This window comes from Rattus norvegicus, chromosome 10 (assembly GCF_036323735.1).
Source record: "Rattus norvegicus strain BN/NHsdMcwi chromosome 10, GRCr8, whole genome shotgun sequence".
Lineage (NCBI taxonomy): Eukaryota > Metazoa > Chordata > Mammalia > Rodentia > Muridae > Rattus > Rattus norvegicus.
This window is the reverse complement of record NC_086028.1, coordinates 41886161-41908479: the sequence shown is the minus strand read 5'-3', so window position 1 is coordinate 41908479 and position 22319 is coordinate 41886161. Positions and strand designations below refer to the sequence as shown.

The window sequence follows — 22319 nt, the reverse complement described above, 5'->3', positions numbered from 1 at the left end:
CCCTTTAAATGCATTAGAAAATAACAACAAACCTTGAATAAAGCCGCTGCACTCTCTGGTTGGCTATCATTGTTAGTTCCTGGGAGAAGGGGTTAGTGAAGGCACAGGATTGGGTGATGGGGAGGTGGTAGCATTTGACGAATCACATGCTAGTCTGGTCCAAGAGCTCCTCTTACTCTGCCATCTCTTAGCCTGGGGCTGAGGGTCAGCAGTGGACTCCAGCATAGTCCTGAAGCACAGCTCATAAGACTAATAAAACGATGGTAGTAGGCAAAATAACCACTTCTTGTACATGATCTAACTTGATCTAAACCACCTTTTGGGGACTGTAGGGTTACTGCTGTAGAAAAATGAAAATTAAGCAAGCAGCCAAGAGTTATCCTGGGGCATATTACAAGTCTTTCCTGGTTCCTCTCCCAAGCCATTTTAATGTTTTGTTTATGTCATCCAGCTTAATCCTATGTGTGGTCTGAGAGACAACCGGACAGTAGTTCCAGTAGTTCATTTGCATAAGACACTGAAAGGATTCACCTCGGTTTCTGCTGTGACCTGATTCAGAACCTCTGTGAACTCCCTAACCACACACAATTTGACTTCTTTACCAACGTGTCATACTGCCAGCTCATGGGGAACACAGGACTTTAGATTTAGGAGGGTGGATCCATTACCACAATAAAAGAGGACCAAAGCCTCTCCCATAACAATGGACAGTTAGGATCCCAGAACAAATGTTGTCTGGCCAGAGCAGCCTTTAACAGTAAGCATGATTGTTGGGTTTCTCCTGGACATGACCATCTCTGGTTGCTGTGCAGATATATCTTAAATACTGATTTATCTGGAGCCTGTAAATGACCCCTCCATCCTTCATCCATGCCCAGGGCCTGAGGGACAGCCCTTGGTAGAGGACCAGGCTGTGAGTGTAGCAAGTTTTGTGATTCTAGTCACAGTGCTACCTGACTTTTTAGTGTAAATTCTGGGGATTGAACTCAGATTCTTAAGCTTGTGAGGCAAACGCTTTACTGACTAAGGCTTTTCCCCAGCGATAGCACAGTACTTTCAGGCTGTCAGGCTTAGCCTTCAAAGTACATTTTCCTTTATGCTGCGATCCCTAAAAGAGGGTCATCCACCTGCTGTTTGGCCCTTACCATCCTGTCTGAGCTTGCATCACATCCAATAGAAAGGAGAGGGGACATTCTAAAATGCTCAGGTTTAGTATCAAGATGAAGGCTTATTAAACCAGCACCAGCTCATGGGGAAAGGCCCTTCCATCCCAGCCCCTTGACATCAAGAGGAGGTAAGATCAGACCAAATAAAAAGACCAACTTGTACTTTATACTCTGAATGGCACAGGTTGAACGTGTCAAGTTTCCCCCAAATTGTCAGGGAAATATCTCAGATGACAGCTCTGTGAGGAGAGCAGTCACAGGACTGTAACAGTTTGAAGTCTCCTTCTATTAGGAAGGGTTGGCAAGAGCAGAGAGGATTAGCCTGAAACATAATGGAAGACTGAGAGGGTAGGCGAAGGATGTGCTCGACTCTTGGGAGGGTTGTCATGGGGAAGAGGTGGGAAATTTGTTCTCTACGGCTCTGCCAAGCAAGACAGATGAACAGTCAGATTTCAGGAGAGACTGACTTTTGTTAAATTGATAATAGCAGCCATTGCATTTTTTTCTCTATGAATCAGCCTGAACCAAACAAGGTAGCAGGCGTTTCCATGAGGTCAGTGCTTAGATGATCACATTTAAACCTTGTAGCCACATCCAGAAGCAGGTCCTTTTGTTAACACTTGCAAACTGGGAATGAGAAAACCTAGGGGGTTGGCTTCTTTCAAACTAGTGTGGCTAGAGAGAGAGAGGGAGAGGGTAAGGTGACTCTTGGGCTTGGCTTCTAGCCACCTACCTTCCTGTTTATTCATCTCCCATCCTGTGTAGGCGTCTGTGTTGGGACAGGAAGCTTCAGCTTGCCATGAGGGAGGAGGTCTCTCAGAGACCAGGATGAGGCTGCTTAACTTCAGTGCCTCTGATGTATGCTGCCAAGTGGAGCATTAGCTTCTTGGCCCTTTATTTCTATGTTTATTTGTTATCAGAGGTTCTGAGCTCCTCAAAGGCAAAGACCACAGTTCCACAGGCTCTGCAAACAGTGCCTAGTGCAGGGTGGTGTCTTAGGGTTTTATTGATGCGAAGAGACACCATGACCAAGGCAACTCTTACAAGGACGACATTTAGTTGGAGCTGACTTACAGGTTCAGGGTTTCAGTCCATTATCATCCTGGTGGGAAGCATGGCAGTGTGAGGGCAGACATGGTGCTGGAGGAGCCAAGAGTTCTATATCTTGATCCTAAGGCAGCCAAGAGGAGTCTATGTCTTCTGAAGGCTGCCAGAAGGAGGAGGCTCTCTTTCCATACTGAGCGGAGCTTGAGCATAGAGATCTCAAAGCCTACCCCCACATTTTCTCCAACAAGGCCACATCTCCTAATTGTGCCACTCCCATGGGCCAAGCATTCATACACATGAGTCTAGGGGTGGGCGGGCAAATCTATTCAAATGACTACAGGTGGTATGTTAAGAACATGCAGAGAAGTGAGGAAACAGAACTCTCTTTCTGTTCTTGACTTCCTCAATTCAGCATCAATTCTGTTACTGCCTGGCCTCTTGCCTTTGTCTCAAGGACTAAAGGGGTCTTTTGATTGACTTTTCTGTGTACCTATTTTATTGTGACCCAGGTCAGAGATAAAAGTGTCAGGAAGGGAGTTTTAGGGATACTCATTTAATTTCTTGCCCTGTCTTTGAAGGTCATGAACTCTTTTTTCTAGGGTATGTCTTAACCTTTACATGCACGTAATTGTAATTATTGACACCTGTCAGATCAATAACCCTTCAAGATATGTCCCAGATACAGGCTGGGTTACCATGGTATGTTGGTCAGTGGTCACCATGCTATATTAGGGGAAGGAAAAGAAGACAGAGGCCCACCTCTGACTCCTATGAATGCCAAGACAGCCTTGCTTTTAATCTTTGACACAGTAGGCTTCTCCACAAGATTCCATCTAAAAGCAGAACTTCAACCCCCGAAGTGTGGAGACTTCTGGGCCAGCTGACTTCTCTCCTGAGGGTGCTTTTGGCTCTGTCTACAATTCTATGATCACACAGGTGTATGCTAATGATATTGATAAAAAGGAATCTGTGAAATACTCTTCAGCTGACGACTTGATTGTGTCCTCAAACATCCATGTCTTTGCATAAACATCTTCACATTTCCCCATTTTAGCCACTTTAACAAGACAATCCTTTAAGGCACCCTTATCCCATATAATCTCTGGTAACACACAAGCTTCCACGGTTTCAGTCAACAGAATGTCGTAGTTGTACAAAAATCAGCTAATAGACATGCCATCCACGTTGGAACAAAGCACTAGTGTTGACTTGTTTGGTGCTGTTTGAAGTCAGGGAGGAAGAGACCTCTATGCATATTTGGATATCTGCAGACTCAAAAGCAGGCTGATCCTGCACATGTCCACCACAAATGAAATAATATAAAGGTTACTCAAGATCAGCAGATGTTTTTCAGTCCTGAGATGTAGGATAAACTGCTGACAGTTTGTGATAGAAGGTCCCCAGCCTGAGGCGATGCAAGGCTTGGAGGTGCCCTACATGGTCTGAGATTGTTCTGTCTTCCAGAGAGTGCCATCATCTTACTCCTGCCCTGACTGGGGTTGTAGCTGACTCTTGACCTAACAAACTTCAGAGTAAGTTCAACCTTTTGAACTCACTTGGCACAAGGTGACTTCTTACATCTAGAATTACTGGGTGGACCTCAACCAATATCTTCCTATATAATCTCAACATTCCTATGCAGAGAAAGCCAGGTAGGACTTCTAGAAAAACATATTTTTGTAAAATGATGATTTATTCATTTACAAACCTTCATATAGAAAGTATGCACTGAATGCATGGTGTAAAATGGATGGAAATATAAAGAAATGGTAAATTTGAAACCTACTGAGAAGAACTATGTATCAAATAACACTGGGGACTCCAGGTTGCAGTCCCAGCCCATCTTTTGAGGGACTTTTAGGTGGCTTCTCTAAGCAGGAGTGTCCCTTTTGTAAAGCGAAGGACTGGCTAGACAAGAGTTCTTAGGGATCTTCAGTCCCAGCTCTCTCGGGTTCTTGAAACTAGGTAGAGGGCACAGTTTTTTCTCCCATGCTGGTGTGTGGTGGCTGCCTCGTCTTGATCTTGCCTGGATATCCTGGAGTTTCCAAGTTCCTCTCCTCTGATGTCATATTCTTATGTCTCAGATGATTTCTGTAGGTCTGTGTAACTGTCATAGACATTGTCCCCTCGCCTCTTAACATTATCTGATCTATTTGCAGGACAAGATTAGGATGCTTGTGGGCCAGAGTAGAGAAGGTGTGTACTTCATAGGGCTTCCTTCATGAGCCCAGCAGTACCAGGCAAGGGACATAACAACTCCATATGGCTTAGTCAGTTGTCAGAATCACATCCTGGGAGAAAGAACTAGAGCACAGTAGAAATCTGGGTTGAAAGTACACACACCAAAGAGCCAGTCACAAGCATTTCCAGTTGTTCAAGGTGGGTGTGTGAAAGGACAGCACACATTGCCCTAGAGCCAGAACTGAGCAGGGAAAGCAGAACGCAGGCCGTGCCCTGTTGGCAGAGGTTATGAAGACTACCAGAGCCCTGAGGTAGTCAGGGTCAGCCTAGAGGTAGGCAGCGCCATTCCAGGGAACAAAAGAGTGGACTTCACTTAGTCACGGAGCAAAGGAGAAAGTCATGGGGAAAGGCAGGCCCTTCCCAGGGAGTGGGTGAGAAGACCTGCCCACCATCAACCCATCACTCATGTATTCATAACTAGATTCACATTCCTGCCCTTTCTGCAGAAATGTTTTTTTAATGTTACATGTTTGCATGTTGGTGGGCTCACAGGCTCACATGTATGTGGGTGCGTGAACAGGTAGAAGGACGTGCAAGTGAAGACCTGAGGATCATAGCAGGAAGAAATCTTATTGCTGCTCCACCTTATAGGTTAAGGCAGGGTCTCTCAATCAAACCCAGAGCTCTTGGACATGCTTGTCTTAGCAGCCTGCTTGCTCACGGGATCCCAGCTCCATCTTCCGAGGCTGCCGCATCTATTTACACTCACACTGTTTCTGGGGATCCAAACTCTAGTTCTAACACAAGGCTTTAATCACTGAGCCGTTCTCCAGCTCTTCTCTGTTTATTTTATCAGACACAAAATGTTGTTTGTACGTAGGTGAGGCATGAGCGCGAATGTTCGCGAGGAACCAGCTCAACCCTTCACCTCTTCACTCCTTCCTGCCTTCCTTCAGTAACTTTTCAAAGAAACTCACTCTTTGCAGCTCGTTCTTCAGGGCCCCGGGAAGTCAGCAGTAGATGAAATAGGCCAAGTGCTGCCCTCATGCATGCTAGAGTAACAGCAAAGAAGGCATCATGCAGATATGCATGGCTTTCCTAATCTCAATTAAGGTAAGTGAAAGGTACCTGGGGCTACGGCAGCATATAACTAGGATATGAAGTTTGATGTAGGAGGGGCCCGAGGGACCTCAAGATGGAGTCTCGTCGGCAGATAGGAATACTAGTGATGGTGATGATGATGATGATGATGGTGGTGATGGCGGCAGCAGTGATAATGGTAATTATGGTGGTGATTACCTACACTCATTAAGTGCCCATTTGGGGTCATGTATTACTTAATCTAAGCACTTCCTAATCATCATCTTGTTTAATTCTCATAGTATTACTGGAGGAGGTAGTTAATATTCTTATTTTTTTTTAGACATATGCAACAGAAGCTCAGAGAGTATAAGGAATTTGACTAATGCCAGTCAGCTGATAAGTACAAGCCAGAAATCAAACCCAAGTCTTTCCAATAGGAGAACTATCCTTTTCATCAGTGCTTGTACCACCTGCCTCCTTCAACAGATGCTTCTGAGGCAAATGTGACCCATATGGTGCTAAGGGAAGGAGAGTGGGTGAGCTAGGGCTTACAGAAGGACCCTACAGATCCCTCAGTGTGGGTGAGCAAGAGACTGAAGAACAGTTTCTTCTCAGGCTGAGGAAACTAAGCTGGGGGTATAAACTAGCTTCTGTATGGACAAAACTTCCGACTCTAAATGCCTCTGTAGTCAGTGGTAGCCATATTGAATACATGGCTGGCTGCCCTGGATCTGAAGATCCTCATAAAGACAGCATGTGCCAGAGCCCACCATCCCTTTCTCAGCTTCTTCTAGACTAGAAGGGATAGTTTGAGTGACACTGCACTGAGTTTGCATTCTGGATTTATTGCTGTCACTGAACTCCACCTTCTTGATGGGGATTGCCCCTACACCTGTCTCCCCAAACTATTATATGCCCAAGTGTCACAGGTTGCAGTAGTGAGAACATGACCTTTGTGCTTCTGTGAAATGTGGGGAAGCCCATGCCCTGCTTTTCATAAATGTGGTGACCCTGGGGAAGTCATTTTACCTTTGTTTTATTTGAAGAGGTCATTATAATGGTAGCAGCAAGGGCCTATCAAGAGGGTCAGTATATAAAATCAGAGTTAGATGGAGAGTGTGGAAATGTGTTTCTGGAGTAGATAAGCAGAGAGAGAGAGAGGGAGGGAGAGAGGGGGGGTGTGTGGTTGTCTTGAGCTGGGGTGTGGCAGGGTAAGATAGATATGAGTCAAAGGTGAGGTGTGGATTGATGGCCAATGGTCAGAGTTCTCTCTCAGTCATATGATGAAGACACTTTAAACTGATGGTGGATGGGAGGAGACACATGCCTGAAATTGTAAATCTGGCCAAGAACTCAAGGCTGGGGAGCTTTTAAGCACCATGGATAACCTATTACTATTTGCTAAATGACTGGCCTCTAAAGTCTTTACCCATTGGTCAGTGCAGATCACAGACTTTGAAAAGGAAGTTGCTTTGTGCAGTGGACAGTGGTTAGCACAGAAACTCACAACTGGCCAAGGTGCAGAGGACACGTGTTCTCTGAACAAGTGGAACATGGATAGCATAGCTCCTGCCTGCAAAGATCAGGGACCATCTTGAAAGTAGAGGTGTAAAGACTATAAGAACCAGAGGGTGGGAGGATTTGCTATGAAACAGGATCAAGGTACCCACAAAGATGTTGCCTGAAGAGGACCTGAACAAGATCAGGTCTTTCAGTATTCCAGCATGGACAGGGGAAAGGCTTAAAACTCCTATCTCTAACTATTGCTGAGGAAATATTAATAACTGATGATTTCTGGGGCAAGTCTTTAAGTCTGTTTGTGGCTCCTGGTAGGTAAATCATGCTCCAGTATAGGGTCTCTTATCCAGGAATATATAGTATATAAATTAGACTCTGTAGGTTATTAAAATATCGAACAGGAGAGGACACAAAGGTGGGGAGGAGAGGTAGGGGTGCATCTGGGGGCAGTTAGGAGGTAGGAGAAACATTGGGGAAAATATGATCAGAACATATTGCATAACTTATGATATTCTTAAAGAATGAAGAAAAGTATTATATTTCTAAAAAATCTGATTATGGAAATGTACAAATCTGTGGACCTATCAAGAATCCATGGACTATTTATGTTAAGCAGGAAAATGGTATAAAACAAGAATTATATCTCAAAAAGAATGAGTTTGGGAAAGTGAAGGTGTAGTGATGCACTGGTCTGCATTGTTCAAGTTCACTTGAGAGAGAGTCTGGTGTTGCATTAATGTTCATCTAAGTTGTCACTGATGTAAATGAAGAATAGGTGTATAAACATGTATGTGCACATATACACACATGTTTGTGATACATGAGCATACACAACAGGTAGATTTAGTCAAAGAAATTCTTAGTAAGAGTTTTTCACCTAGGGTAAGTCCCTGTTGCTGAAGGTATCATGCACTTCGGATGCAGGACTCAGAGGCCCCAGAGGTGGAACTGATCTGGAAGCCTATTCTCTGAAGACTAGTTTTCATGGTATCAAAAGGCACCATGCAGGTTTCCAAAAGAAGAAAGCAACCAACAGTCCTACCCAGCCAAGATACATACATATGAACCACAAGGACCAACATGGCATAATAACCCTATACATGCACTAGTGGCACGCATACTTTGATGGTAACCAACAGCTCTCTAATTGGACTTCAGGCCCATTCTACAGAGGGAGGTCATGCTTGGTACTGAAAAACTAGCTACTACCGAGGCTTAGTAAAGTCATGGATCTTCAAGAAGTTATAGCCACTATTAACTACATTCTAAATATTTGTCCTTATACCCATAGATACATGTAGTCCTCACCCATCCTCAGAGAAGCTTCTATTTGTAAAAGATGAGGACCACTACAGAAAGCTACATCAATCAAAACGCAGAGTTGTGAAGCCCGGTCCCAGTGGGTACATCTACGACAGAATTCCCACTCCTGAGGCTCAGGGATCATTGTAGAAGAGAGAGTATGGAGATATAAGAGCCCGAGGAACAAAGAGTTTGCTGGGGGATTGTATCTCCTAGGAATATCAGAAGCTACCCCCGTAAAGTTTTATCAACATGACTGCCCAAGCATGAGCTGAACAAGGATCACAGCAGTAGACATGCTAACATAGATGGGGAAAGATCAGGAGTCTTCAACCCCATATAGACAACTAAGAAAGGCTGAGAGTGGAAGAATAGCACAGCGACTGGTTATCCACCACCAAAGGGTCAGCTCTGAAAACATACATGTAAGTAACATGACCGATCAGGGTGTATCTATGAATATATTTTATTCGTGAAAGAGAGTAGGGAGTGGTACCTGAGAGGATTTAGAGGGAGGAAAAGGGAAAGGGGGATGATTTAATTAAATTATAATCTCAAAATATAAAAGAAATATTTTAGAAATGGTTTCCACCAGTGTGGTCCACTTGACTTCTTAAGACATGGTATCATCAGCCAATACACTTGGTCCTTTCCTGATGACAACCACAGGAGATAGAGGACTACTATTTTTAACAGACAAATGGATAAACTGAGGTTTGAGGCTTGGTGGCTAGCAGAAAGCTTGCCAAGCGAGAGTGACATCTCGGGGCACAAAGCAGGGTTTAGATCCTTCGGACTCCTTCTTCGTAAGCCTTTCTGTCCATCTATTCTCCTTCCCTCCTCCCTCAGGCAGCTTTGAAAGCCACTGTTGGGGATTTGAATCCCACAGCATTCTCCCAAGTGACTAGAGGGAAGATTGCTGGGGATTGCTCTGAAGCCCAGACCTTCTGACCCAATAGAAAGGACTGCGAATCAGGCTCATTCTTTCCAAAGGGCTTCTGTTCCTTAATCTATAATTGCACCCTAGCTTCCATGCCCCGAAGAAGAGGGCCATCTCCATGCAGCAGCCAGCTAATTATGTGGCTGAATTTCTAAAAATTATCATCTTATAAATCGTGATATTCCTCTGAAGGGGAAAGGAAACTGAGCACATCCTCTACCATGTTTCAAACTGAATTAATTAGGACGTTGAAGCCTAATTATCAGCTAATCTATTGGAACACGTCAGTCTTTCCTATCTGGTTGGTGTTTGCAATTTGTAGCCGATTAGTGGCAGTTGTGAGGATCTGAGAACTCATTAGGTCAGAAGACAAAAAATGTGGATCAGAAGGATAGGGTATCCTGAGGGTCTGACTTAGGGATGCTGTGGCTGAGGGGTCCCTTGGTGACAGATGAGGGCTGGTGGTGGGTTCTTCCTTCAAAGGCTCTGAGGACAGTGGATAGTTTCTGTGATTTGAACAGAGGTAACTGTGCATGCCTCATGTTCTGTGTCTTCCCAAACAGTTGGTGTCCTAGAACATCAGATGTTGTCACTAAACTTTGGCGCTAGCCTACCAACACTGCTTACTTCTGCATGGCACTGGCTGGACCACACTCCCTTGATGATTCTGTTTTCCTACAAGTAACAGAGAATCTGGTGGAACTGACTTCCATGGTCCCATTCAGCACTGTGGATCTGGAATATGAAGGATATCACAAGTTTCCTTAGTTCTTTTTTTTTTTTTCCGGAGCTGAGGACTGAACCCAGGGCCTTGCGCTTGCTAGACAAGCGCTCTACCACTGAGCTAAATCCCCATCCCCTGGTTTCCTTAGTTCTTAAGAACAATTCTATTTTTGCGAATGGTCTTTTGTGGTTGAGATGTTTGGCTTCCCCATAAAGATTCCAAACAGACATCATTCATTAAAATGCAAATATCTTGAAAAGATGATGGATTTAGCCATTGACACCTGAGTCTAAATTAACCTTTCCCATTAAGCCCTTCTGAGTTCCAACCCTGACTTTGAATGGGGCATCCAAGGCAAGGAAGGTTTAGAGGCTAGAAAGAGAGAAAGCCAGGCTAAGGCTGTCGAGCAGGCAGGGCAGAATTTTAAGGGTTAGACAGATGTCTGGACCCCACATTTAGACACAGACCATGTGCCTTAATTCAACTAATGATGTCTTTTGCACTGTATAGTATAAAATACCGATTCTCTCTCCCTCTCCCTCTCCCCTTCCCCCTCCTCACCCCTCTCTCTCCATCACTCAGAGCAAGATACCCTGACTAAAACTGAACATGGCTATATGTTTAGTTCAGTAAGTTTAGCATTTAAATTTTTTTTATAAATTAAAACCTGGTAAACATCATGACTGAATGGAACATGAAAAGTTAAGACAGACAAGGACAGTGAAGACAATTTGAACAAGGAGTGAACATCAATGGAAATGGATTCATAGTTGTGTGTGTTATGGGTTCAGGTTTTGATGGCAGCTGTAGTCACTTTGGGGAAGAACTGTGGAGTCGATGATAGTGTTAAGCACAGACTTCAGCACACAGCCCAGCAGTCCCCTGCCTAGATGTATGTCACAGGTGTTTTTACAGCAGTTTTTATACAGCCCTGAGATGATAATGACTTAGAAGTCCATCAGCTGTGTAATGGATGTGCAAAACAGGCTCTCTATAATGAACTACTGTCTGGCAATACAAAAGGGATACACGGAGATAGAATGTACATTAGTGATTGCATGGGGCTGGAGGAGCTTGGAGAGTGAGCCATGCAATGACTATTGACAAGCATGGGTGTTTTTGGGGTGGTGGTGGTGGAGTGTTTAAAATGAAGGTGTGATGGCTTCATAACCCCACAAATTTACACAGAACCATAGAGTTGAGCGCTGTAACTTAGTGTGTGGTGTTGTGTAGTCTATGGATTTTAATCTTAAGAAAGTCTCTAAACTATGGGTCTGAGTACAAATGAATATTGCGTTTGACTATGGAGGCTAAGGGCTAGAAGAATCAACACTGATGACATAAAAGATAAAAGTGGAAACCATGACACAAGAAAATTAGACTTGACAGGAAAGACAATTGCTGAAGCCGACTTACACAGATGCAGTATGTAAAGATTTGAAACACCCAGCCATCTCTGTGGCATGTAAAATAATGGCACCCAATAAACAGCTGCAGTGTGCTAAAGTGAAAACATTTTTTAAGACATAGCTTATCTAGACTGTATATGAAATGAAAAAAAAAAAAACCAAAAAGCTCTCTAAACTGATATTAACACAGACACCCTAAGACAGTTCCTGGTTAAAGATTTGTCAGTTTTAGCCTAATTATGATTTAAATGTCTGAACTCTCGAGTAGTAAAACAACCATTAAGTTCAAAACCAGTTGGATCCAGACATTTAATGTCCATTGCCAGATGTGGTGATTTCCTAAAGCCAGAGCTATTAAGAGGGAGCTAGACTGAGGGATAAGGGCCTGCATTCCAGCCTCCAGCAAGCTATCTCCCAATGGGCAGTCCGCTGCAGTTTGAAGGGGGACCTGTGACCATTGTCATGGTCAGATTCAGCTGTTGACTTGACACAGGAAGAGAGTTCATAGTTGTCTCCTGGAAAGAGAGTCTCAGTGAGAGACTGCCTGCATTGGCTTGACCTCTGGGCATATCTGTGAGGGATTCTTTCCTAATCAAGTGATTGCTGTGGGAAGACCCAACCAATTGTGGGCGGCATGGGTGCCGAACTGGGGGAGGGGTTGCTGAACTCGTGGGGAAGTTGAGCTGAGCACACGCAAGCGAGTCAGCCCTACATCCATTTCTCTCTGTTCTAGCCTGGATGGGAAGTGAGCAGCTGTTTCAAATTCTTTCCTGGACTTCCCCACAGGGATGGATGGATGACGACCTGGAACTGTAAGCTGAAACAACAGCCTTCATCCCTTAAATTACTTTTTGACAAGGTATGTTTTGGCCCCCCCCAGCAACAAAAAACAGAAACCAGAGCAGAAGGATGGAAGGAAAGTTAGATTTGGTGTCTCTGAGATGTAGCGATGTCCTAGCGAACTGCCCCCGTCCTCCCTCATGGTTCACATCAGGCGAGTGTGAGGCAAGCTCGGGCTCAGGCGTGGGGAGCACAGGACCAGCCAGCTTGTCCTGCTCTACTCACCAGATTGGCGAGGATGTAGTGGTACCCGATGCCATTCTTTTCTAGCTTCACGATCTGAAAGACAAAATGGGAGGGTACTCATCAGTCACACAGACAGCGACAGTGACAAAAACAGTGTCCACCAGCTACTTACAACATGGCTTCTCTGTCCTGAGCACACAGGACTATAACATCCGTACCAGGCACCGATGGTGGGTGATGCAGGTGTCCTGGTTCAGGACTCTGTTCCTCACATTTATACTGTAAACACTCTAACCCTTGACTCTTTTCCCTAACCCCTCCCCTCCCCCACTGCAAATGCTGACTATCTGAAATTATCTTGAAGTCAGAGAAAATATTTATGGCGAGAGCTTCCCCAGGTTTGCCGGGACGGCTTGACACACCACTCACGAGGAACGGTTGAGGTCTCCCGCCTTGGTTCTGGCCATGGCAAGCCTGGTATTAACTTGATCTATTTCTTCCTTTCTTTTGTTTTAAATCATCGAATTGGGTTTGTATACCCTGCTTGATGACTCTTCCCCATGTACTGCTACAACAAGACATGAAATATATGAGAGGTAGCCAAGCTCCTGGCCTAACTGAATACATTCTCAAGGTTATTAAAATCCACATTCAGACATCTCCTTAATTGGATGTATGCGAATAACGGCTCACATTTTTTTTTCATGTGGGGAATAATTGAATGCATGCTCACACGATGCTCACACTGGAATAGTGGTGAGGCTAGATTCCAGACACTGGAGCTCAGAAACCACCAAGGGGATGGTTTTATTAATAATTCTTCATTACTCTTCCATTTCCTTGTCAAATGGCTTGCCGTCTCTTCAACAAGGAGATACCTTTATCAAAAGCCCATTCAGCTCCCAATAAAGACAAAACAGCAAATAAAAGATATTTCAGAGCCCATGACGTTCAGGGAGTGTAGCTACGGAAAAAATTTGCAACGTAGGAATGCAGAAGGAAGCAGGGGGTAAATCGATGGAAGATGACGTTGGACCAATAAAAGAGTGACGTGTGCATCTCGACCTGATGGTGGCTTCCATGCTGGTCCTATCCAATGGCTGACTTATTACTTTGACTCATTTTTACCTCAAAAGTACTTATCAAACCCTGACAGCGTGAAGCTGGTGCACAGTGAACAGGGGATAGAATAAGGTATTTGGTGTGGGAGGCTTCCCACAGTGAGGAGGACACAGGTAAATGCACGCAAAGTCACTTACTGAAAAGGATATTGTGAGGGTAGGGTCCTTCCCCTCAGTGACCTCACGAACCTTATCACCAGTGAATGTTCTTTGGACTTTCTTTATCCATGGACTATACATGAATGGGCCCTGCAGGTCTCCCCAACTCTCTGCATGTTTTCTGGATACCTTCTCACCTCACCCCTATCTACAGCCTTCTGTGATTGGTTCAACAAACACCCACTGGCCACAGACTTCATGTTAAGCATTGGGTAATGTGCTGGACCATATCTCAGATAGCAAGGCAAGGTTCCAGTGACCTCGCTGAGCTGAGCTGCCATTTCAGGAGGAAGCCAGATGGTAAATGTATAAATAGATGAACGAAGAAGATGTCAGCAGGCCATAAACACCACAGAGATGATAAAACAGGTCGGTGTGATGGATGGCCCTGGGAGCTTCTGGATGACTTGCACCTCGAATTTATTTTGTCCCCAGTGATTGGATTATATCATTTAGTGTCTTATATACTGGCAAAGAAAATTATCCAAATAACCCTCTTTGCTATATACATAGATATTTTGGGCTTATTTATTTCCATATCAATGTAAATTTATATAAATTTATCTTTATTTTATACTATACCCGAGTGTCTACATGGATAAGTGTGCATCACTCGCATGCAGTGACCATGGAGATCAGAAGGGCAGCAAGTGCTCTTAATCACTGAATCATCTCTCCAGCCCCTGAAGTTATACATTTTTATGTTTTAAAATCTGTATTCTGCCTGTGAGAGAAACTTGTAGTACTTTGCTTTCTGAACCTGCCTTTCTTCACTTAATAGGATACCCTCCAGTTCTGACCAATTTCTGCAAATGAAAGAATTTCATTCTTATTCCAGTCTGAGTGAAACTCCTTGGTGCATACAGCACACTCATCACTCATTCATCTGTTGCTGGGCACCTTGGCTACTGTGAACAACGTTGGACTAAGCACAGTGTCTGCATCTCTGTGACAATCACAGGTGCATTCGGTGTGACTGTATTGTACTTCATTTTTAAATCTTGAGGAATAGTCATGCTGGCTGGTTGACATCCCACAAGTAGGGTGTGCCTTGTTCTTTCTTTATTTTTTTTTAAATAAGTTTTTACTACTAGCAGGTGTAGTATTTGTTTCCTTTCTTCTTTTGTCTTCCAAGACAGGGTCTCATTATGTAGCTGTGGCTGGTCTAGAACTCACGCTGTGACCCAGGTTGGCCTCCAACTTACAGAAAACTGCCTGCCTTTGCTTCCTGGATGCTGGAACTCAGACGCATGAGTCCTCATACCCAGCATCGCTTTCCTCATCTCAGCTATTACGTTTTTTATCCAAGAAAGAATCTTTATGTTTTAGTGCACACTTGTTTATTTTGTGTGTATCTGTGCACAAGTGTGTGTGCATAGGAAGGTCAGAAACCAACTTGCAGGAGATGTTGGTTGTCTCTTCCCACCATGTACTTTCTAAGACTTGAGTTTGGGTGTCTGGGCTTTGCTCCATGCATTTGTGCCTCTGGAGCTATCTCACCAGCACAGTTTTAGCCATTTTGACTGGAGCGAGCAGAGACTCAGTGTGAATTTGGTTTGTTCTCCCTCATGGCTAAGAATGTTGAACAGATTTCCGCCCATTTCTTGGTTATTTATACTTCTTTTGAGAACAGTCTGTTCGCTCCAATGCTGCCGTTATTGATCAGATGATTTGTTTTGTTTTTTAGTATTGAGCCTTATGTGTTCCTTGTAAGTTCTGGATTTTAATCTCCTAGCAGATAAATAGTGAATGGTTTTATTTTCCTGTTCTGGGGGCTCTTTCTTCCCTTGCTAATTGTCTGTTTTGAAGTCCAGGAGATTTTTAATTGTGCACAACCCCATTTGTCAGGCCCTAACCTACTGGGGGTTCTTTACAGAGAGTCCTTGGGCAATCCCTACGTTTAAAGGTTTTCCCTCCAATTCCATTTAGCAGATTCAGAGTTTGGGGTCTTAAGTGAATGAAGGTCTTTGATCTATTTTGAGTTTATTTATTTATTTATTTTTTTTTTTACTCTGTGTGTGTGTGTGTGTGTGTGTGTGTGTGTGTGTGTGTGAGAGAGAGAGAGAGAGAGAGAGAGAGAGAGAGAGAGAGAGAGAGAGATCTCCCCACACTCATTTGGCTACTTGTAGGAATCTAGCTTCCCAGTCACCCCTGGCTGACGAGGTTGCTCTTGCTCTGATGTGTGTTTCTGACACCACACTTTAGGTGGCATGGGTCTATTTTTAGAGCCTCAATGTTGTATCATTTAGTTGTCATGTTTTTGTGCCATTACCATGAAGGTTGGGCCACTCTGGCCCTATGATGTAATTTGAGACCGGGTGCTGCATTTTCTATTGCTCTGAAGGGGGCCTTTGGAATTTATATGGAGACTGTGCTGGCTTTGGAAGTCACTTGAGGCTCTTTGCCCATTATAATTCTGCTGATCCATGAGTGAGGGGAGGGAGGGACTCTTCCATCTCTAGTTGTCTTATTCATTTATTCATCAACGTTTTGAGGTTTAATTATGGAGGCCTTTTAACTCCCTGTTAGGCTCATTCCTGGGTTGTTTCTGTTTGAGTTTGAAATGTTCCCCGTAGTCTCATGTGTTTGAACACTTTGGTGCCAGCTGACAGTGCTATTTGGGGAGGCCATGGAGTCTTTAGTAGGTGTAATGTTGCTGGGGGATGTGCCACACTGTGGGTGGGCTTTGGAGCATTATAGCCTCCTCTTACTCCCTGTTCCCTGCTTCCTGTGTGCAGTTGCTGTGTGATCGTCTGGCTTCCTGTTTCTGCTGCCATGCCTTCCCTGCCTTCCTCTTCACGACAGGAGTCCATCCATCTGGAATTGTGGTCCAAAATAGACTTTTTCTTCCCTGAGTTTTCTGTCAGAATATTTTACCACAGCAATGACAGGGGAGCTAATACCTATGTATTTTTATTTCGAAAGTATAAATGGGACTTAAAATTCATCTTTCAGCAAGTACATTATAGATGTATAGAACAGCTATTGACTTTGTATGTTTTCACATCCTTACAATTTGTTGAAATATTTTTATCAGATCAAAGAGTCTCCTAATAGAATCTTTATTCTTTTCAATACAGGTCCATAGAGATAATTGGACGTATTTCTTTCTACTTTGTATTTTTTCTATTTCTCTCTTTTGCTTTATAGCACCAAGACTCCAAACACTGTATTTAAAATGAATGAAGAAAGTGGATACCACCACCATCTCATTCCCAACTTTACAGAAAATGCTTTCTGCAACCCCCACTATGTATAACATTGGTTGTAGGTTTGTCAGGGAAGCCTTTATTGTTTTGAGGTATCTTACTTTCTTTTTTTTATGAATTTAAATATATTTCACTTTATTTAGGGTAATTGATTTCATGAGAATATGACTATATGCATACATGTGTATTTTAAAAATATTATACTTTACATCATAATACATATGGGTCTCATCATCATGTTTCATACATGCATATAATATTTGCATACCTAATGAGGTATGTATGATATAATTCAAATTTTTAAAAGTTCTGTGACAGAGTAATACATAGGAGAACAGGCAATTATGATAAGTACACTTGTCCTGAGAGTTTGTCTTTTGTGGCATTTATAGCTCAGCACAGCTATGCAACTCCTTGCTAATACTCTGTAGGTGGGCTTATTAGAACAACTTTCAGAAAGGATCTTGTTTCTGTTATATTAAAATAGCAATTCTCAGCCTGTGAGTCATGACCCCTTTGGCAAACCTCTGTCTCTAAGACTATTGACATTATGATTCATAACAGTAGCAAAATTACAGTTATGGAGGTATCTTACTTTCATTCCTAATTTCATTGGGGGTTTTATGATGAAGGGATGCTGGATTTTATTTCTGCCTCTATTGACATGATCATGTTACTTCTGTCTGTGCATCTCTCTGTGTGCTGTGTTACCTTGATTGATTTGCATATGTTGAATCATCCTTGCATCCTCTGAGAGAAACCAACCTGATTATACTATCTGATCTTTTTTAATGTGGCTTTAAATTAGTTTTATAATCACTTTACCAAAAAACATTTAATTTTTCTTTATTCCTGAGAATTTAATACATGTAAAACATGAATTGTGATATCATCAGGTCTACCCTATTGCTCCTCTCAACTGCCTCCACATCTCTGCCAACATGACCCTCTCACAACTTCACGTCTTTTTATTTATTTATGTAACCCATGGAAGTCCAGTTAGAATTGTCCATCTGTGCACCGCGTGGGGCCACCCACTGGAGTGTGGAGACTCTATCAATGTCTACATCCTCAGAAAAGAATGAGTCTCTCCCGAAAACTTTCAACTACAGGTAGCTTCTCAGTAAAGGGTGGCACATGAAGGTCACCTCCCCATCTATGATGGGCTTTTAGCTTGATCTTATGCAGGTAACCACAGAATTTTTGATGTTTGTCAAGGAAATTAGTCTTTAGTCAGCCTCACCATCTCTCTGTCCTCCCCCATCCCCTGCACCCCCAGTATATGCATATCTGGCTGTGATGTCGGAGAAACACTGGCTTTATGCAATGACTTTGGTTATGCTCCTTCCCTTTTTAGCCTATGGAAGAGTTTTGGGAGCTTTTCTTTAAAGATCTGATAGAACTTGGCAGTGATCCTTTCCAGTCTTGGGCTTTTCTTTGTTGGGTGACTCATTACTGCTGTTCTATTTTTGTCGCTTAATACAGATCTGAGGAAGTTGTTTTTACCGTCTTGATTTAATTTGGGTAGGTCATACGCTTCTAGGAATTCAGTTATTTCCTCTAGATTTTCTGTATGTTCAGAACACAAGTTTTTAAGTATTCTCTAGCCGTCCTCTGGATTTCACTGGTGTCTGTTAGAATGCCCCTCCCCCCTTCATCTCCATTGTTGCTGGTGTGGGTCGTCCATCTCTAGTCTCTTTTGATTAGTTTATGGAAGGGCTTGTTCATTTTGTTTTCTTTTAAAAAATCTAAACTTATGTTTGTTTGTCTTCTTTCCTTCTTCCTTCTTTTTCCCCTTTGTAGTGTTATTTTAGTCTTCACTATCAATTGGTGCTCTGGTTTTTGTTATTTATTTCCACTGCTTTTGAGGTTCCATAGTTTCTATTGTTCTAAACTTTGAAGTGTATCATTATTAATCTGAAATTTAAATTTTAATGAAATGACCAATAACTATACTTCTGCAGCCCAAGGGTTCTGATATTCTGTTTTCTTTTCATTTGATTCTAGGATTTAGAAACTATTTCCCCCTGCTTCCCTCAACAAAGCACTGATGATCTGAGATTGTATTATACAAACTCTTCGTTCTTTTATAGTTTATGTCATGCTTTCCCTTTTGAATTTTAGTTTTATTTCACTGTGATATGCTATTCTACAATGAATGCATTTGATTATTTTGTTGAAACTTAGTTGTTTGCCTAAAATATCGTTGATTTCAGAGATTGCATGGGTTGTTGAAGAGAACTTGTTTTGTAGCTGACGGGTGGAATGTTTTGTATTTGTCTAAGTCTCTGGCTATGGCACAACTTAACTTAGAAGTTCATTTGTTGTTGTTTTTTTTTAAAAATAAAATTATCTACTTATTCCTGAGTGGGATCAGTTGGCATTGTTGTTTATGCCCTATCAGATCACTTCTGACCAGTTGTGCTTTTTCTATGAACTGTGTGCACCAAGATTTGATGCATACCTTCCTGACAGATTGTTCATTTAGTAACATGGCAGTGACCTTTACTTCCTCTGCCTGGTTTTAGCTTTGCATTATCACATACAAGTATGACCCATTTTCCTGGTGTACTGGCTTCTTTCCTATCATTTCCAATCTGTGTCTTTTGATAGTGTTTCTGATAGACAATATATTATTGAATGTTGTTTTTATTAAGTGGGTTCAGTCAGTTTTCATTTAGGACTATGATTATTTATATTTAGAGTTATTATGGAGATGATTTATTATTATTATTATTATTATTATTATTATTATTGCTGATTCTTGGATTTTCTTGGTTGTGTTCCTGGTCCAATCAGTCACTGTGTGTTTTTCTCTCTGTCTCCTACTCACACCAGAGTTTTGGAATTTTATCTATTCCTCTCATGATGTACTGTACTCCTGTGCTTGACGATGTCCTTCTCCCTTTGATTTCTTTGTGTACTCTAAGTCTATGAGTTGGGCTGATTCTCTGCATCTGCTGATATTCCAGTTTCTACACCCTGTAGCTTCTAGTTTCTAGCCCAACGGGTGTCTCCCATGTGTGTTGAAAAGAAGATGCAAACACAGCGATCGAGATCCACACAGCAGGTCAGTTTTTGTTCCTTCAAAACCAGCTCAGCATTAAACATGCTACTGGTAGGATGAAGCTGTGAAGGTTAATTAATCCACTTTGAACCCGAGAGTCTTCAGTGAGCATTGCAGCAGAGCATTAGATCAGCGTAGAGACTGCGCCACAAGCACAGGGCTAGCTAACATCTTGGCCATTATTCTCAAATGACGAGCTCACCTTTCTAGCTACCAAGGGCAAGGCTATCTACTACACGCTTCCCTGTGTCAACCAAGCCTGAAATTCTTGGTATGTTGACATCAGGCCTTCCTTTCCTCCCAATCTTCTTCCGTACTCGAGTTGTGGCTGGTTGCTCCTGGGCTCCAAGTAATTCTTGTTTGTAATCAGAGTCAAAGGGTAGTTCAGTCCTAAAGGATAGATTTCCTTTCCAGACAGTATGAATCACAACTCATGATACTCAAGGAGTAGAAAATTGGAGCCCCTCTCCACTCCTGGCCACTGGTGGAGCAGTGGGCTGCACCAGAACCAAAACTAATTTGAGGGTTCAAAAACTGTGGTATTGGAGGCTTCAGAAAGCCATAAGTTTTTCCTGGGGTAGAGTGCTGTGGTTCCTTTTCATATTTTCATATTTTATCTTTGCTTTTCCCCCTGTTGTGGAGCGTCTAGGCAGGCGGGCTGTATTCCATTCTTCCCTGTTGGTTCAGTTGTCTTTCTGTTTCTCCTCACTTTTCAGCCATCCTGCCCCTCCTCCCATGATTTCTGATGCTCCTCTATCATGTCTCTTTTTATATTTAATAGTTATCCTCACCGTCAGCTGTAAAATGTGGGTACAAGCTATCAATCAAGAGGCCTCAAGGAGCCTTTCACAATTATGGTCTCTGTTTTCGAACTAGTAGAATGATCTCTGTTTTCAGACTATTAGAATGAAATAATTTAAAGTGTTTATAAACAACAATGTAAAAAAGTTGCCAAATGAGTCACTTCCTGATGAAATAAATATTTGTTCTTGACAGAGGAAGTAGCCATAGATGTACAAGTAAGAAAACTGTATTCTGGGTTCCATGTTGTCTTTGTGTGTATATGCATATGAATATGTGTGTGTGTTTGTGTGTGTGTGTGTGTATGCATGTTCCTGTGAATGGGTGCATTTGCACATTTGACCTTTGGTGTCATTCCTCAGCCTCTTTCTTGATTAGTTTTGGAAATCTGGGACCTAGGGGACTCCCCAGTTAAGCTAGAGTCACTAGTCAGTGGGCCTCAGGGATCAAGTACCCATCCCCAACTCCTAGCACTGGGATTAAAAACATGCGTCACCCCATTCAGCTTCGTGGGTATGTGATGGAGGTTGAACTGGGTCCTCATGCTTATGCAGCAGGCACTTTTCTAACGGAGACACATCCCTAACTTCAGAAAGTTGTATTTTATAATATTTTTTATAATATAATAAAAAATATGCCCACGGTGTTCTGCCTGCATGTATGGCACACACCACATGTGTGCCTGATGTCCCTGGAGGCCCAAGAGGGAGCTGGGACTCCTGGAACTAGAGTACAGATGACTGTAATTGCCATTTGGTGACTGTGAACCAAACCCGGACCCTCTGCAAGAACAGCTAATGCTCTTAACCTCTGAGCTATTGCTTCAACCCTGGAGAAAGCGACATTTTGAAGACACTGGACCATATCACCAAATCCAGTTGCCTGATTTCTTTTTTATGTTAGCTGTGAGACTTTTGAAGAACAAAGCAAAAATGTAACAAGCAGACAGAAACCTTTTCCTCTTCTATAACAGGGGACTTGATAGGTGCTATGGGATCCATTGTGTAAGGACACATATCCTACATGGAAGAGCCTAAACCAGTGCATTCTCTCTGCTGTGAGCACTCAGAAAACGGCAGCATGCCACTGCTCAGGACAAACCACTTTTCTAGAAAGGACATGTCAAAGCCATCCATCTCCCATCCCAGCTCTTCCCCCACCCCCAGGTTTGCAGAGTAGGACCCTTTATTTCTATCTCTCGGATAAACCCGTTGATCATTAGAGAGGGAAATGACTCATGAAGCCAGCACAGTTGGCACTAAGAATAGCAGCAATGGGCAGAATTTCCACACATCATGTCCTGTGGGCAGACCTAAGTATGTTCCATGTCCTGGTCCTTCTAGTCCTCATAAAGGCCTTTTTAGAGGAAGTCAACATAAGCTCTGCTTTACAGTGGGGATTTAAGATGGGAACAGATTCCCAAACTAGCAAACTAGCAAAAACTGGAAACCTAACCCTAGCTGGTTTGGTTCCAGAAACTCTGCCTTTACCAATTATTCTACACTGTGTCCCACACCCCACCTAGATATTAGTGCTCAGTAACCTGAGGACAGTCAGAGGACTTCA

General features: G+C 42.8%; 1 protein-coding gene across 2 annotated transcripts in view; it reads right to left on the bottom strand.

Moving 5' to 3' along the window:
• The window catches only part of Gria1 (glutamate ionotropic receptor AMPA type subunit 1), a 319566-nt gene that overhangs the window by 121626 nt on the left and 175621 nt on the right, over window positions 1–22319 (bottom strand). For both annotated transcript variants that reach the window (XM_063269677.1, NM_031608.2), the window contains exon 5: window positions 12436–12489. In XM_063269677.1, coding sequence (XP_063125747.1) covers window positions 12436–12489 — 54 coding nt within the window. The remainder of the gene's footprint in view (window positions 1–12435; window positions 12490–22319) is intronic.